Source organism: Lepidochelys kempii, chromosome 2, assembly GCF_965140285.1.
Source record: "Lepidochelys kempii isolate rLepKem1 chromosome 2, rLepKem1.hap1, whole genome shotgun sequence".
NCBI lineage: Eukaryota > Metazoa > Chordata > Testudines > Cheloniidae > Lepidochelys > Lepidochelys kempii.
In genome coordinates, this window is record NC_136381.1 from 186566901 (window position 1) to 186583721 (window position 16821).

Here is a 16821-nt window from a genome sequence, read left to right on the forward strand (position 1 = left end):
CCCCAGTGGGCAGAGGTAGTGCACAGAGCCACCTGTGCCTAGGAGCTGAGGGACATGTCACCACTTCTGGGGAGTCGCCTGAGGTAAGCGCCACCCGGAGCCTGCACCCTGAACCTGCTGCCCAAACACTGAGGCCTCCCCCACATCCAAACTCCCTCCTGGAGCCCGCACCCTGGCCCCACCCAAGAACCCTCACCTCAACCCATTGCTCCAGCCCGGTGAAAGTGAGCAAGGGTGGGTGAGAGCAAGCGACAGAGGGATGGGGATGAAGTGAGTGGGGAGGATGGCCTCAGAGAAGGGGTGGGGCCTCGGGATGGGGGCAGGGCAAGGGTGTTCAGTTTTGTGTGATTAGAAAGTTGGCAACCCTACATAAAATTAAGCAATTCACATAAATATTGCTTTTGAGGTCGGCAGACAAAGAAAGAAGTAAACATTCCTCTCATTTTTTAAAACTTAACTTTCACCAGTGTTTTTTTTCCAAATTTTTTTTACACTGTGTGGAACTAATTGATTGCCTGAGCTCAAGTTTTTGAAACTTGTGACTGCAATCTCTCCCACGCCCCTGCCCTCTCACATTAGTCTCTCATTGTTTCCTCTTTTTCTTCCCTCCCCATTTATTCCATACAGTATATTCATTATTACATTCTCTCCATCACTTGTTTTCACTTCCCCATTCCACACCCTTTCCCTAGCTGTGTTCATGAAAGAGAGAAACAAAGGGAGAAAGGGGGCAGAGTTGGGGACAGAACGAGAGCTTTGTAGACTCTTCCTCCTCACCACTCCCGTGAGTCCCCGCACACAATCGCCAGAAGTGGCAGGGAGAGTATTGGTGCATTCACCCCTCCTACTTCCCTGGAAGTGGACAGGGAAAGTGCAAGCCCTGGCATGTGAGTTCAAACTCACCCTACCCCCTCCCAGAAGCAACCAGTGAAGGGGGACGTTCTAGAGCTTCACGTAGCAAGCAGCACTCTGTACATCACAAACCTGGCTGTGTGTAGTGCCATCCAGCAGGGAGCACAGTTGCAGAAGCATGCCTTTTAGGGTAGAAACCTGTCCAATATCCACATTTGTATCCACATCCTCTTGATCTGCAAGCTGTTAGCACACAACTAATTACTGTTTTGTTCCCTTACTAAATCCTCTATTAGTTGAAGATTCTGGTGCTAATTTTTGCTATTTTTTTCTAACTTTTATGCCTAACTTCTAGACTTAATTTCTAACTTTTATGCGTAACTTCTAGACTTCTAGCCAACGTAAAAATATATGTGCTGTTATCTAAAATAATTTTCTTGAATGAATGGAAAATCTGTCTCTCTGATCAGCAAGGACCTACAAGAAGTAGAGACTAGCAGCTGTGTTAGTCTGTATCCGCAAAAAGAAAAGGAGTACTTGTGGCACCTTAGAGACTAAGCTTATGCTTAAATAAATTAGTTAGTCTCTAAGGCCATGTCTACACTACGAAATAAGGTCGAATTTATAGAATTCGGTTTTGTAGAAAGCGTTTTTATACAGTCGATTGTGTGTGACCCCACACAAATGCTCTAAGTGCATTTAGTCGGCAGAGTGCTTCCACAGTACTGAGGCAACCGTCGACTTCCAGAGTGTTGCACTGTGGGTAGCTATCCCACAGTTCCCACTGCCCATTTGAATTCTGGGTAGAAATCGCAATGCCTGATGGGGCAAAAACATTGTCGCGGGTGGTTCTAGGTACATATCATCAGGCCCCCCCTTCCCTCCCTTCCTCCATCTGTGAAAGCAATGGCAGACAATCGTTTCGCGCCTTTTTTCCTGGGTTACCTGTGCAGACGCCATACCACGGCAAGCATGGAGCCCACTCAGCTCACAGTCACCGTATGTCTCCTGGGTGCTGGCAGACGCGGTACTGCATTGCTACACAGTAGCAGCTCATTGCCTTTTGGCAGCAGACAGTGCAGTATGACTGGTAGCCATCGTTGCCATACTCCAGGGTGCTCTTTTAGCCGACCTCAGTGAGGTCGGTCAGGGGCGACTGGGCAAACATGGGAGTGACTCAGCCGGCCATTTCCCTTTTAAGTTTCGTCTCATGGCAATTCAGTTCTGCCGGCCGTCCTACTGCACCGTCTTCTAATGAGCAGCCAGGAGATGACCGATGGCTAGCAGTTGTACTGCACCGTCTGCTGCCAGCAAGATGTATAAAGATAGATGAAGTGGATCAAAACAAGAAATAGACCAGATTTGTTTTGTATTCATTTTCTCCTCCCTTTCTTCCTCCTTCCGTGAAATCAACGGCCTGCTAAACCCAGGGTTTTGAGTTCTATCCTTGAGGGGGCCATTCTGTTTCTCCTTGATGCAAAGCCACCGCCTTTGTTGATTTGAATTCCCTGTAAGCCATGTTGTCAGTTGCCCCTCCCTCCGTCAGAGCAACAGCAGACAATTGTTTTGCTCCCTTTTCCCTGGATTGCCCAAGCAGACGCCATAGCACAGCAAGCATGGAGCCCGTTCAGCTCACCGCAGCAGTTATGACCATTGTAAACACCTCGCGCATTATCATGCAGTTGTGCGGAACCAGCACCTGAAAAACCAGGCGAGAAGGCAACGGCAGCGCAGTGATGAGGACATGAACACAGATTTCTCTAAAACAGCGGTCCCCAGCAATTTGGAGATCATGGTGTTACTGGGGCAGGCTCATGCCGTGGAACGCTGATTTTGGGCCTGGGAAACAAGCACAGAGTGGTGGGACCGCATAGGGTTGCAGGTATGGGATGATTCCCAGTGGCTGCGAAACTTTTGCATGTGTAAGGGCACTTCCTTGGAACTTTGTGACCTGCTTTCCCCTACCCTGAAGCGCAAGAATACCGAGATGGGAGCAGCCCGCACAGTTCACAAGCGAGTGGTAATAGCCCTGTGGAAGCTTGCAACGCCAGACGGCTACCGGTCAGTTGGTAATCAATTTGGAGTGGACAAATCTACTGTGGGGGTTGCTGTGATGCAAGTAGCTAACGCAATCATTGAGCTGCTGCTATCAAAGGTAGTGACTCTGGGAAATGTGCAGGTCATACTAGATGGCTTTGTTGCAATGGGATTCCCTAACTGTGGTGGGGTTATAGATGGAATGCATATTCCTATCTTGGGACCAGACCACCAGGGCAGCCAGTACATAAACCGCAAGAGGTATTTTTCAATGGTGCTGCAAGCACTGCTGGATCACAAGGGACGTTTCACCGACATCAACATGGGATGGCCGGGAAAGGTTCATGATGCTCGTGTCTTCAGGAACTCTGGTCTGTTTAAATGGCTGCAGGAAGGGATTTACTTCCCAGACCAGAAAATAACTCTTGGGGATGTTGAAATGCCTGTAGTTATCCTTGGGGACCCAGCCTACCCCTTAATGCCCTGGCTCATGAAGCCGTACACAGGCACGCTGGACAGTAGTAAGGAGCTGTTCAACTATAGGCTGAGCAAGTGCAGAATGGTGGTAGAGTGTGCATTTGGACGTTTAAAGGCGCGCTGGCGCAGTTTACTGACTCGCTCAGACCTCAGCGAAACCAGTATTCCCATTGTTATTGCTGCTTGCTGTGTGCTCCACAATCTCTGTGAGAGTAAGGGGGAGACGTTTATGGCGGGATGGGAGGTTGATGCAAATTGCCTGGCTCCTGAATACGCGCAGCCAGACACCAGGGCGGTTAGAAGAGCACAGCAGGAAGCGCTGTGCATCAGAGAAGCTTTGAAAACCCAGTTGCATGACTGGCCAAGGTACTGTGTGACACTTCTGTTTGTTTCTCCTTGATGAAAACCCGCCCCCTTGGTTGCCTCTAAATTCTCTGTAAGCCACCCACCCTCTCCGCTTCGATCACAGCTTGCTTGCAAAGGAAATAAAGTCACTATAGTTTAAAAAACATGTATTCTTTATTAATTGATTATAAAAATAGGGAGATAACTCACAGGGTAGCCCAGGTGGGGTGTGGGAGGAGGGAAGGAAAAGGCCACTTTAAAACTTGTTGAATGCCAGCCTTCTGTTGCTTGGGCTGTCCACTGGGGTGGAGTGGTTGGGTGCCCGGAGCCTCCACCCCCGCGTTCTTGGGCGTCTGGGTGAGGAGGCTATGGAACTTGGGGAGGAGGGAGGTCGGTTAAACAGGGGTTGCAGCGGCAGTCTGTGATCCTGCTGCCGTTCATGAACCTCCACCAGATGCTGGAGCATGTCCGTTTGATCCCACAGTAGCCCCAGCGTTACCTCATGCCACCACCTCTCCTCACGTTCATCGGCCACTTTCCTGTACTCTGCTATTGTGTACCTCCACACATTCTGCTGAGCTCTGTCAGTGCCAGATGACTGCATGAGCTCAGAGAACATTTAATCACACTTGCGTTTTTTTTCACCGCCTGATCTGAGATAGCCTTTGGGACAGAGGAGGGAGGCTTGAAACATTTGCAGCTGCTGGAGGAAAAAAGGGGAGTGAAGTATTTTAAAAGATACATTTTACAGAACAATGGGTATACTCTTTCACGGTGAACAACACTATTCACATTACGTAGCACATGTGATTTTTGGTACAAGGTCGCATTTTGCATCTTATATTGAGTGCCTGCGGCTTTGGTGTTAGAGATCTCACACACACAGTGCTAGGCAACAGAATTCGACTTGCAGGCGGCCAGGGTAAGCCATAGTCTTTCGGCTTCTGTAACCTTCATAACAGGAGCGCCCTCCTCTCCCATACCAAGCAAAGCACGTTGAGTTGGCCATTTAGTGCTGCAGTTTTCCTGTTAACGTGCAGCAGCAGAAACCAAACTAACCCCCCCCACCCATCCAACTTTCTGGGATGATCGCTTTACCCCTCCCCCCACCGCGTGGCTGGTATCAGGGAAGATCCCTGCTAGCCAAATGCGAACAGCTCAGCGCCAGTGCCACGCCCCCGCCCCCCCGGCGTGGCTGACTGCGGGGAGGATTTCTTTTCAGCCACAGGCCACCTCTGAATGTTCCCTTAATTCCCCTATTTCAACCAGGTTAACATGAACGATATCACTCTCCTGAGGATAATACAGACAGATAAAGAACGGATGTTGCTTGAATGCCAGCTAACACCGGGACCATACGCTGCCAGGCTCTGTCATGCAATGATACCAGATTACTTGCTACTAGCATGATGTGGTAAAGTGTCCTACCATGGAGGACGGAAGAAGGCTGCTCTCTCCAGAAACCTTCTGCAAAGGCTTGTAGAGTACCTCCAGGAGAGCTTCATGGAGATGTCCCTAGAGGATTTCCGCTCCCTCCCCAGACACGTTAACTGACTTTTCCAGTAGCTGTACTGGCCACGAATGCATCCCAAGTCCTCAGGACTACTTAATCATTAAAAAACGCTTGCTTTTATAACATGTATTATATTTAAAAAGGTACACTCACCAGAGGTCCCTTCTCCAGCTTCGTTGGGTTGGGAGGGTATTTCAGTCAGGGTGAGAAAAAGATCCTGGCTGTTGGGGAGAATGGTGTGCAGTGTGCTCTCCTCAAGCTCGTCCTCCTCCTCATCTTCCCCATCGCAAAGTCCTCAGGCATGGCGGAGAGAACCCCATCATCAGAATCCACGGACAGGGGTGGGGTAGTGGTGGTGGCCCCCCTAGAATTGCATGCAGCTCAGCGTAGAAGTGGCATGTCTGGGGCTCTGTCCCAGAGCATCTGTTTGATTCTTTGGTTTTCTGCTAGGTTTGTTTGAGCTCCTTAAGTTTCACGCAGCACTGTGTTGCGTCCCTGCTGTAGCCTCTGTCCCTCATGGCCTCGGAGGTTTTTTTAAATGTTTTGGCATTTCGTCTTTTGGAACGTAGTCCTGATAGCACGGATTTCTCTCCCCATACAGTGATCAGATCCAGTACATCCCGTTCGGTCCATGCTGGGGCTCTTTTTCGTTTCTGGGACTGTATGGTCACCTGTACTGATGAGCTCGCCTGGCCAAACAGGAAATGAGAGTCAAAAGTTCTCGGGGCTTTTCCTGTACACCTGGCCAGTGCATCCAAGTTCAGAGCGCTGTCCAGAGTGGTCACAATGGTGCACTGTGGGATAGCTCCCAGAGGCCAATACCTTCGAATTGCGTCCACACTAACCCTAATTCGAAACGGCGATTTCAGCGCTAATCCCCTCGTTGGGGAGGAGTATGGAAATCAGTTTTAAGAGCCCTTTATGTCGAAAAAAATGGCTTTGTTGTGTGGATGAGTGCAGGGTTAATTTGATGTAATGCTGCTAAATCCGACATAAACTCGAAGTTTAGACCAGGCCTAAGGTGCCACAAGTACTTCTTTTCTTTTTGAAGAAGTAGAGAGTTACAGTAGGGAAATTGTGTGTTAAAAATATTAACTGAGACTTCAGCAGTCTGTCAAGGGTGAATGTGGAATAGCAATCACTAAAGAGATTCCAGGCTTGACTCAGCACCTATTGCCAGGGAGACGTGGGGAATGTTGATGTCTGTATTGCCACAATGCAGAAGTTAGGCCTAGATTATTACCCACATTTTCAGAAGAGCTGCTTCCATTTAGGAACTGCTGGGTGCTGAGGATTTTTGAAAATTTGTTTCCAATGGTCTCTTCCAGTCCAGATCATTTTACAGTACTGTAGAGCTGTAAATAAAACTAAATAAAAATATATTGATTTCACTGCAAGGTTCAAGAGCAGAACTGTCAGAATTTAGACTGCACAAGCTTTTTTTAAAACTATTTTCTCCATTGTTTTATTTAATCTTTTTTTAGGTGGTGAGATCTGCTGAAGAAGCTGCTTCAATGCTGGCGACTTCCATTAGCCCAGATCAGTGCATCAAAGTACTTTGTCCTATTATCCAAACTGCAGATTACCCCATTAATCTGGCTGCAATCAAAATGCAGACAAAAGTGATAGAGAGAGTATCTAAAGAAACGCTTGCTCAGCTTTTACCAGAGATTGTGCCAGGTCTAATACAGGTAAGAAACCATAGCAGATGTAAAGAATTAAGCAGAAGTTTAAATCTCTTTAGCATATCACTTAGCTCTCATGGAAAACTTTGATCCGATGAAGTGAGCTGTAGCTCACGAAAGCTTATGCTCAGATAAATTTGTTAGTCTCTAAGATGCCACAAGTACTCCTTTTCTTTTTGATTTGGGTAGTAGATGGTTGCATTTGTGGCCCTGTGATGGGGTATACAAAGCCCACGCTGGCCCAGGAATGGTTAGAGAGAGCTTGAGAGCTCCATCTGGTATACCTGGAGAGGGTGTAGTCAGGTTGAGGGAGGAACTCGAAAGAGTGTGACACAATCTCGTGGGAGGAGAGGCTGTATAAGGAAGGGTGGGGAGTGGGAGAAAGGTATAGTTGCAGGAGACAGCATTAGCTATGTAGTGAGCCCAGTGAAGGGGTAGTACTCGCAGGAAGTTTCTCTCAGGAGATTGAGTCACAGGGAAGAACAGAGAAATGGAGAGGCAGAAACTTCAAGCCCAGCAGAGGTGAGACAGGTCCAGTGGTATTTATAGTGTAGACTCTATTTTTGTTGGAAAGGCGGACCAAAGGGAAGCCTTTGGGGTTTGCTGTATTTGTTTCAATGCTGGTGTAGGACATTATTGCCCTGGCAAAAGCAGCACTTTAGAGGAATCTGCCAGAAGCCCAGGTCCCAAACACAGGAGACCCTCAGAAAAAAAACCACAATGGGGTGCTCAGAGATAGGTCCAAAATATCTTTGTTGTTTGGAGCAACGTCATTCTGATTCTCAGTCAGCTAAAATTAATGATAACTGTCTAGGATTTTAAGAAGATACATTAAAATTTAATGTGTTCCTAAAGAATAAAACTATTAAATTAAATTTCAGCTTTTGGGGCTGCTATTAGATTACTTTTAAGTAGTGGTTCTCTTTGTGTTTCAAAACTGCCCTGTAAAGCTCTCGCTTCATTTCTTAAAATTAAATATTTTAAGAACGAGGGGGGCAGGATTCGGTTTTTGGAAAGAGAGTCTACTAGGTGACTTTTTTTGTGTAAAGTTGACCAAAGAATGAAAACATTGGAGAATCTGTTTTGGGGCAACTGAAGTCTGGTTTTGTATTGATGTGCAGAATAATCTAGCAGTCATTTTACCAAATTTAGTTATTTGCAGTTTTTAATTGTGCCGTTGATTAGAAATGGCTCTCATTTACTTCAACAGACCACAATGCATGGAAGCCCTAAGATCTTAGAAACATTAAAAAACATTTATCTAGATGCAACACGTTTTCAGCCTTTAGAATAGATTAGATGATTTGAAACCGTTTTAGTGATACTTTATTTTCAGGAAGATTTCACATTTCTTAATCTAGTGGCCGGTGATGATATACATTGAAATTAACATTTGAGAAGTCCTGGTTCATGTTAAATAAATAATATTATGCAGTCATCATATTTATGGTTCACATGCTGATCTCTGCTAAATCATTAAGAATCTTGATCCAGTGAGGTTCTGAGTATCACCTATTAGATGCTCAGCACATTGCAGGATCTTATCCTACATTTGGGTGACTTAAATTGGCTCTACTAATTCAGTTTAAATGCTTTGTATATTTAAATACCATGTAATATTTTTCCCTGTTCCTTTAAAATAATTTTTATTTTCTTTTTTATAAAATCCACTGTTTTAAAAATGAGAAAGAAAAGAGAAGACAGGGCCCCAAAGCATGTGTCTACACTGCAATAAAACATCTGTGGCTGGCCTGTGTCACCTGACTCAGGCTCTGAGATCCCATGACGGGGAGGGGCCCAGACTCCAGCCTGAGCCCAAACATCTATACAGCAATTTTATAGCCCTCCCAGCCCAAGCCCCTGTGAGTCCCAAGTCAGCTGACACAGGCCAGCCATGGATATTTTATTGCACTGTAGACATACCCAAATGGTCTCATAGCCGAGCTGAGGTTTGGATAGGGCAGAGCTGAGGTTTGGATAGGGCAGACTGAAGTATAGCTTAAATGTTTTTAAACTTTGCTTTATGTTAACCTGTGTATTAAAATGGAAAATATTGTACCAGTTCAGCTGTGCTTCTTTCCAATATTACTTTTTTGGCACAAAAGATACTTTTACAGTGCCATCATAACCCTCCTTATAGGAAGTGCAGAAAATGTTGCCACAGGTAAGGTTGCCAGATACTTTCCATTATAAGAACCTGTTTTCAGTTACTTATAATTTTGCTAAACTTAAAAGTTTGGACTGAAATTTTCCGTGCTAAGTGTCTCAGGCATGTGTGTGTGTTTGTTTTTTGTCTTTGTTTTTTTGGTCAGGGAGGGGAGTTTTAGTAAAAATGATTCAGCGGTTTCCAAGAAATAGATTAGGGAAAAGTGCATTGTTTTGCCCATTTAAAAAAAAAATCCTGTAACTGTTTTGCTCCATGCTTTGGACCAAGGACTTTAAATTTGGTCCTGTTGAGACGGGAGGAGTCGCCCTCTTGTGAGGGATCCTTTTTTTGCTATCCCCATAAAAACTTGCCCATATATGGACAGGTTCTGAACCTCAGAACACTTCTATTTGCTCATGATCTGGAGAAGCTTGTTAGACTTTAGCTAAATTCTCCAAAGATTCCACCAATACTCGGTATATTCTAGCCCAGCTCCGCAGGAAGATAGAAGTGAAGAGCGGGATACAGACAGCGGGAGCTGGGGAAGGGCAGGAATAGAGGAATGGGGGTAAGAGCAGGAGCCAGGGAAGGAATAAGAGCAGAATTGGGGGATAGGAGCCAGATGGGGATGGGGGGGAAGAAGCTGGAGAAGAGAGGCTAAGAACAGAAGAGGACAGGGAGAGGCTGAGTGAAACGGGGAAAAGGGTCTCTAACCACTAGCAAACACTCCCTTCAGAACCTGGAACTTAATCTGGTAGTCCTGAGTCTGCATTCTTCTGCTGTCAGCTGTGAAACCTACTGGCAAAGTGTGTGTGTCATCCTACTCTAGTGTTGGTCCACATGGAGGATGTCAACCTGCTGCTGCTGCCAGTTACTCCGTGAGCTCAAGTAGTAGATATCTGTGGACCAAATGGTCCAAACTCTGTTGATGAGTTAAGTTGGGGGTCAGTCTGATTCCACAATATTTGGTGGGGAGTGTTTAAAAGAATTAGAAAGTTACATTTTAAAGAAACATACATTTAAATGGGCATTACAGTTAATAGATTCATAGATATTAAGGTCAGAAGGGACCATTATGATCATCTAGTCTGACCTCCTGCACAATGCAGGCCACAGAATCTCACCCACCCACTCCTGCAATAAACCTCTCACCTATGTCTGAGCTATTGAAGTCCTTCCTTACTCTTTTCATCCCCCTTCTACTGAATATTTGCATTTAACTCATTGCTTATATGTAATACCAATTATTTTAGTATCAGGAATGAAGACTGATCTTTACACAGGCAAATATAAATGTCAGAACAGTAAGCCATAGCATCAATCTTCTAACTTTTGAGTGCAAGATTTTACCACCTTAAAAATGTGGAGGTTTTTTTATATATATAATACCACTTTTTATTAATGTGCCTATTCTCCAATAGAGAAAATCAGAATGGCTGAGCTCCAAAGAGCTTGAATATTTGCTTCAAGCAAACAATGCCCAACTTTATGCTTCAGACAATTTTGTCTTCACATCCTTCCCACAGTGACCTCTATCTTCTTCTATGCCAGCCCTACACCTGGAAACGTCTTCCTTGCGTGGTCCACAAGGTCATCTCCCTTTCCAAATACAAATCCCTTCTGAACTACTTCCTCTGTGAAGAAAACAACTGTCTGCCAAGGCCACAGAGCAGTTGGGGAGTTGTCATATTTATATAAACAAAAAATCATTTTATCAAGAATTTTATCATCAAAAGTGACTCTTTATAGCTGACCACTCTTAATTTTGTGTTTTAGATCAAACCATCTTTTCAAGCATCACTTTTTATGTAGTATGCAGTGCATTGATATCCAGCTTGTAGTCCAGAGGTCACTTGTGGCCTTTGGGGCTCTAAATTGTGACTTCTGAGGGTGAATGTATGTATTAATGAGTATTTGATAAGGTAAAACTTGTGCTCCCACAGCCAAGCTCTGCAATGTTAAAATAGTTGTGACGTCAAGCTCTCAAAGGTTAGGAAATTCCAGAAGTAGGGTTGCACAAGCAACCATGTGGTTACCTCCCTCTTTGGGGACCTCTCATAGGAGAGAATCCCTTTGTAAGATGCTGATTCCCTTCTTAAGAAGAGAGCCAAAGTTGAGGTTCCTTCATAACACCAAGGGAAAGGATTTTACATCTATTTCCTGATCCCCAAGAAGAATGACCGTCTGACACCCATTCTGGACCTCAGAAACCTCAACAAGTACATAAGAAAATTCAAGCTCATGACGCTAACTCCAGGGGACGCTATCCTTTCCTTGTTCCAGGGAGATTAGTGTGTGACTGTCAACTTAAAGAGTGCTTACTTTCATGTGGCAGACAACATTTGCTTCAAGGGCCTGAGGCACTGTGTGGAGATGTGATTTATTAGTTCAGTCTTTCCTGTTGGCTTGTCCACAACACTGAAAGTCTTCACGAAGCACCTTCTGGTAGTTGATGTGCTCCTCAGACATCAGGGGAAATTGTGGTCTGTACCAGTTGTTTTCTGAGAGTAGTCACTGAGGAAAAGCCCTGTTGTGAGCGGTGCTTAGCAGCCAGTTGTCCCAATATAGGTAGACAAATATTCCGAAGGCTATTAGAGCTGATAGCCTTTTTGACCAACATCTCATTCTTTGCTTGCGTGAATATGAACAGATCATTACACACCAAATATACATGACCTTTGAAGGAGACTGTTCCTCCTAGAGTGCTCAACAGCTTGATTGATGAGAAAACAAGGACAACAGCCACTGGGGGCGGGGGAGAGGTATCCTTTGCTCCCCACATCAGTCGCCATCATTGCCTCCAGCCTAGACTGGTGTGTGCATTTTGCCAAAACCAGAAGTTCTCAAACTTCATGGCACCGCGACCCCCTTTGGACAATGAAAATTACTCCCCCCTGGTTGAAGCCTGAGCCAGCCCAAGCTCCCAGATGGGCGGGGAGGGCAAAGCCCAAAGACTTCAGCCCCAGGCAGGGGGCCTGTAACTTGAGTCCTGATGCCCAGGGCTGAAGCCCTCAGGCTTTGGTTCTGGGCCCCAGAAAGTCTAAGTCAGCCCTGGCAACCCCAATAAAATGGGGTCCCGACCCACAATTTGAGAACTGCTGGCCTAGACCATCAGGTATGTGGCCTTTAGAACACCTGGGAGTCCAGACTTCATATGAGTGTACTGGAACTCAGTGCACTGCAGTGATCCCTCAAAGCTTTTCAGCTATCTCTGCATCATCATGTAGTACAGGTGCTTACAGACAACACCACGGCCACATACTTCAGCAATAAACAGGGAAGAATGCATTCTTAGTGGAGGTAAGAAAATTTTGGATGTGGTGCATGCAGGTCCAAATCCACCCAGTAGCTCTTGCATCTTGCTGGGCAGAACACGAAGGCAGACTTCCTCAGCAGGAGGTCTCAGGATCAACTTGAGTGGTCCTTGAAACCACCACTAACCAGTGCCATATTTTGCAGAAGGAGCTACAGGGTAATAGTCCGGTATGCTTGCAAACAGAACAAATGGCAAGCATATTGCACAAATGCACACAGATAAGTGCTGTCTCTGAAATGTTTCCGCTGGACAGCACCAACTTCCTATTAATAGCCCCAAAAGGTATGTCTACACTGCAATTAAAAACCCACGACTGGCCCAGGTTTGGGCTTTGGGGCTGTTTAATTGCAGTGTAGCCTTCTGGGCTTGGGCTGGAGCCCAGGCTCTAGGACCCAGAGTGGTGGGAGGGTCTCAGAGCTTGGGTTGCAGCCTGAGCCCCACAAGCCTGAGTCAGCTGGCATAGGCCTCACAATGGGGCCTTGTGATCGCTAGTATTCTGATCCCCTGAAGCTAGTCAGAGAAACCCTGTACTTATTGCCTCTGTCTTCAGCCCTCCTGTCTCAACCGCAAGAAAGGATTGTGCAAGCCAACCCAGACACTCCCCTTACAGTGTGGAGGATAACCTGTTGACTTATGTGGATCATTTCTCCTCTTGGAGGATGCAGGCCATCCTCCTACAATCCATGAACGGTTCTACCATAAAATGCTGTAAACAAAAATGGAAAAGGTTTAGAATCTGGGCCACTGGTAGAGGACTCACGCCATCCTGAGCTGGAGTTCCTGCACAGCTAGAGTTCTGTACCTGATGTCTCAGGGCTTATCCTTAGCCTCTTTAAGGTATCTGCTTGCCGCGATTACGTTAAGGATAAACATCTTCTTTCATCTTGTTGTCGCTAATTTACTTATGAGCATGGTAAATGCATTTGCCCCCATTAGGCAGCCCCCACCTTCATGGAACATAAATCTTGCCTTAACAGAACTGATGGTTTGACCCTCTTGCTTAAGCGTCTCTTGAACATTTATTGATCAAAATGGCCTTTCTTACAGCAATTACATCTGCTCGGAAGGGGACTGAGCTTAGTGCTTTTGTGTCTGCTACATAATGAAGCCCCATCCAAGTTTTGTGCCTAAAGTGGTCTCAGATTGCCACCAATCTCAGTATATTTCTCTCACTGCGTTCTTCCCCATTTCCACCCTGGGAAAACTTTTTCTCCATACCCTAGATGTAAAGAGGGTGCTCTGTTTTTTACCTGTAAAAGATCAAGCCCTTTAGAAAATCCAGTAGGTTATGGGTAGCATATGGGAAGAAATGTCAGGAAGTACTCATTACCAAACAGACTTTCACATTGGATTCGGAGATGTAAGGAACACTGCTACATTTTATCTGGAAAATCAGTATCCTGTGGTTTTAAGTCCCTGTCCATGAGAACCAACACAGCTTCTATGGCGTGCCTTAGTAAGGATCCCCTCATGGAGACTTGTAAAGCAGCAAGTTGGAGTTGAGTGCACACTTTCACAAAGCACTGCTCCTCAGGCTTAGGCCTGGTCTACACTGTGGGGGCGTGAGCTAAATCGGTCTAAGTTACACAACTTCAGCTACGAAAATAGCATAGCTGAAGTCGACGTACTTAGAGCTACTTACCGCGGTGTCTTCACTGCAGTAGGTCGACTGCTGCCGCTCCCCCGTCGACTCTGCCTATGCGTCTCACTCTGGTGGAGTACCGGAGTCGACGGGAGAGCGCTCGGCGGTTGATTTATTGCGTCTTCACTGGACACGATAAATTGACCCCCGCTGGATCGTTCACTCCAGAGGTAAGTGTAGACATGCCCTTAGAGTTGCATTCAGATGCTCAGTTTGGGAGAGTAGCACAACAGTCCATATTTAACTAAGAACTCCTCACCCACCAACATCCTGCTGATATCCCACAAGTGGGAGTTTACAGAGACTCTTGATGAAGAAAGAGATTACTAACCAGTAACTATTGTTCTTCAGAAGTCACCTCTGTATATTTATACTACGTACTCCCTTCCTCTCTACCTCAGAGTTCTATATAACATCCAGACTCAACAGTTAGAGAGAAGGAATTGAGGTGGTTGGTGGACGCATTCTTGTCGAGTAGGGAGATGATGTTGCACGCATGCAAGATCTCTCATGCTTCTCAATGGACAAGAAGAAAAGGAGTACTTGTGGCACCTTAGAGGCTAACAAATTTATTTGAGCATAAGCTTCCATGAGCTATAGCTCACTTCATCGGATGCGCTCACGAAAGGTTATGCTCAAATAAATTTGTTAGTCTCTAAGGTGCCACAAGAACGCCTTTTCTTTTTGCGGTTACAGACTAACACGGCTGCTACTCTGAAACCTGTCAATGGACAAGGATTTTCAAGGCAGTTCCACAGTTCTATGCTTGGGGCACCATATTCCACAAGTGTAAATGCACGGAGGTGACTCTCAAAGAACAACAGTTACTGATAAATAACCTCTCTTTATCTGGGCAAGTTTAATTTTGGCATTTTCTAACTTTGGAGTGCTTCTCTTAGTAACCTTACCGTTCATTTAGTGTGATTTATTTTTTGGGGGGAATGTATCTATAAAAAGAAACCTCTCTTGGAATTTTAATCATATGCTAGCTATTAATGTTAATTTTCTTGCTTTCCAGGGTTATGATAATTCGGAGAGCAGTGTTCGTAAGGCTTGTGTTTTCTGCCTTGTAGCTATTCATGCAGTAATTGGTGATGAACTAAAACCACATCTCAGTCAACTCACAGGCAGTAAAGTAAGTGGAGGATGCCATTTACAGAAATCCTAGTCCCTAATTGCATGTATATGTTTACAGTGTGAGCAACTATTAAAATATTTAATATTTAATATTTAAATAACAACTAAGAAAATATATATCTGAAGGAATAATAACCCAGGTTGCTGAAGCTACAAGCAAGCAGAGAGGATCAAGGTGACTTTCATACGTGAGACTTAAAAATATGCGAGACTCAAAAATATGCAAACCATAAATCCAGTCTTCATGCAAGTGAAGTTCTCATTGATTTATAAGAAATGCTGAATTAGGTCCCATGTTTTGCTGTGTTAGATTAGATTTGGTTATATTATAAATTAGCTCAAAAGCACAACTGTGCCTCAAAATATAAAAAAAAAAAATCTCCTTGAAAAATTAGATTAAGGAACCTTTGCATAAACATCCTTAAGATGGTTGAGAGTACACCTTCAAAATCAGTGTATTGACTTAATGTTGTGTATATATTATACGAGATGGTAGGTAATTCCACAGTGAACATAATCAGTGTGCTGACTTTCATCTCCACCATTGCTCCATATGGTGGTTTGCCTTTTGAAAATTTCATTGTTTAGTGGGAGATAAATACACATTAGAAGTAAATAAACCAATTATGCTTCTCTCTGTTCTCCTTAATTAATTTGCATGCCACAACCTTTTTAGTACATTTTATTTTTGTATTACTTGAAAAACAGAAAATTTTTACTGCATCTTTTTGGATGGCTGCACATTTGCAGAAAATTTTAATTTAAAAAGAGACAATGGAACATTAATTATATATGATCTTGTCCTCAGAAATACATAAGATGACTCACTTTTATGCATTATGATGCATGATAAGATCCAAAACTTCAACTGTGTGGATATTGCCTGCTTTTATTTTACATGGTTTTACCTAGGGTGACCCAAAACAGAGGATTTTTTAGGGAATAGAAAACCCCACTTACCCTGAGCATTAAGGGCTCCCAACACCCTACCAGTGACTAGAATCAAAATGGGTTTTCTCCGATACAGATAACACCAACTTATTCACAGTGCCTCTAAAATTGAGGAATAAACAACATTAACCCCAGCTCAACTACTTCAGCTCCCCTTTTTTGTGTGCGTTTAATATAACTTGAGCAATATAACTCCTTGTGAAGAATGTTGGTCTGTTTTGAGGTTTTCATTTGCAGGTACATAAAAAGATACTTCTTCCTTTATTTTAAATTCACCACCTAAAGATGTTTACTTTCAGTGAAGGGAAAACAGCTCAGTTATTAAAGTTGGATGAATATTTTTGGTTACTTAGACCTCCCTTATAATCTTTAGCTTAATGGTTTAGGGTACTGTGCTGAGTGTGGGAAACTCAGGTTCAATTCCCTCTACCTCATGAGGATCAGTGACTTGTACTTGGATCTCTCACATCCTAGGTTGGGTGCCCTAACCACCACACAAGAGTCGTTCTCACGCTCTTTCCCTGGCAAAATGACTATCTATTGTCATAAATGACCATGAATATCTATTATAAATGACAATGGGTAATCATTGGGCCAGGGAGAGAGTGTGAGAATTACTCTATAGCCAGGTAGTTAGGTCATCCACCTTGGATGTGGGAGACCCCCAGTTCAAGTTCCTGTTCCACATCAGGAGAATTGAACCTGGGTCTCCCATGTCTC

General features: G+C 44.6%; 1 protein-coding gene across 45 annotated transcripts in view; it reads left to right on the forward strand.

Moving 5' to 3' along the window:
• CLASP2 (cytoplasmic linker associated protein 2) overlaps positions 1-16821 on the forward strand; it is a 271467-nt gene that overhangs the window by 249728 nt on the left and 4918 nt on the right. For 43 of the 45 annotated variants that reach the window (XM_073333041.2, XM_073333022.2, XM_073333023.2 and 40 more), the window contains 2 exons: positions 6709-6915; positions 15032-15148. In XM_073333041.2, the coding sequence (XP_073189142.1) occupies positions 6709-6915; positions 15032-15148 (324 nt within the window). Of the gene's footprint in view, positions 1-4980; positions 5368-6708; positions 6916-15031; positions 15149-16821 lie in introns of those variants that run through there. The other 2 variants (XR_012157456.2, XM_073333055.2) reach the window with 2 other exon arrangements.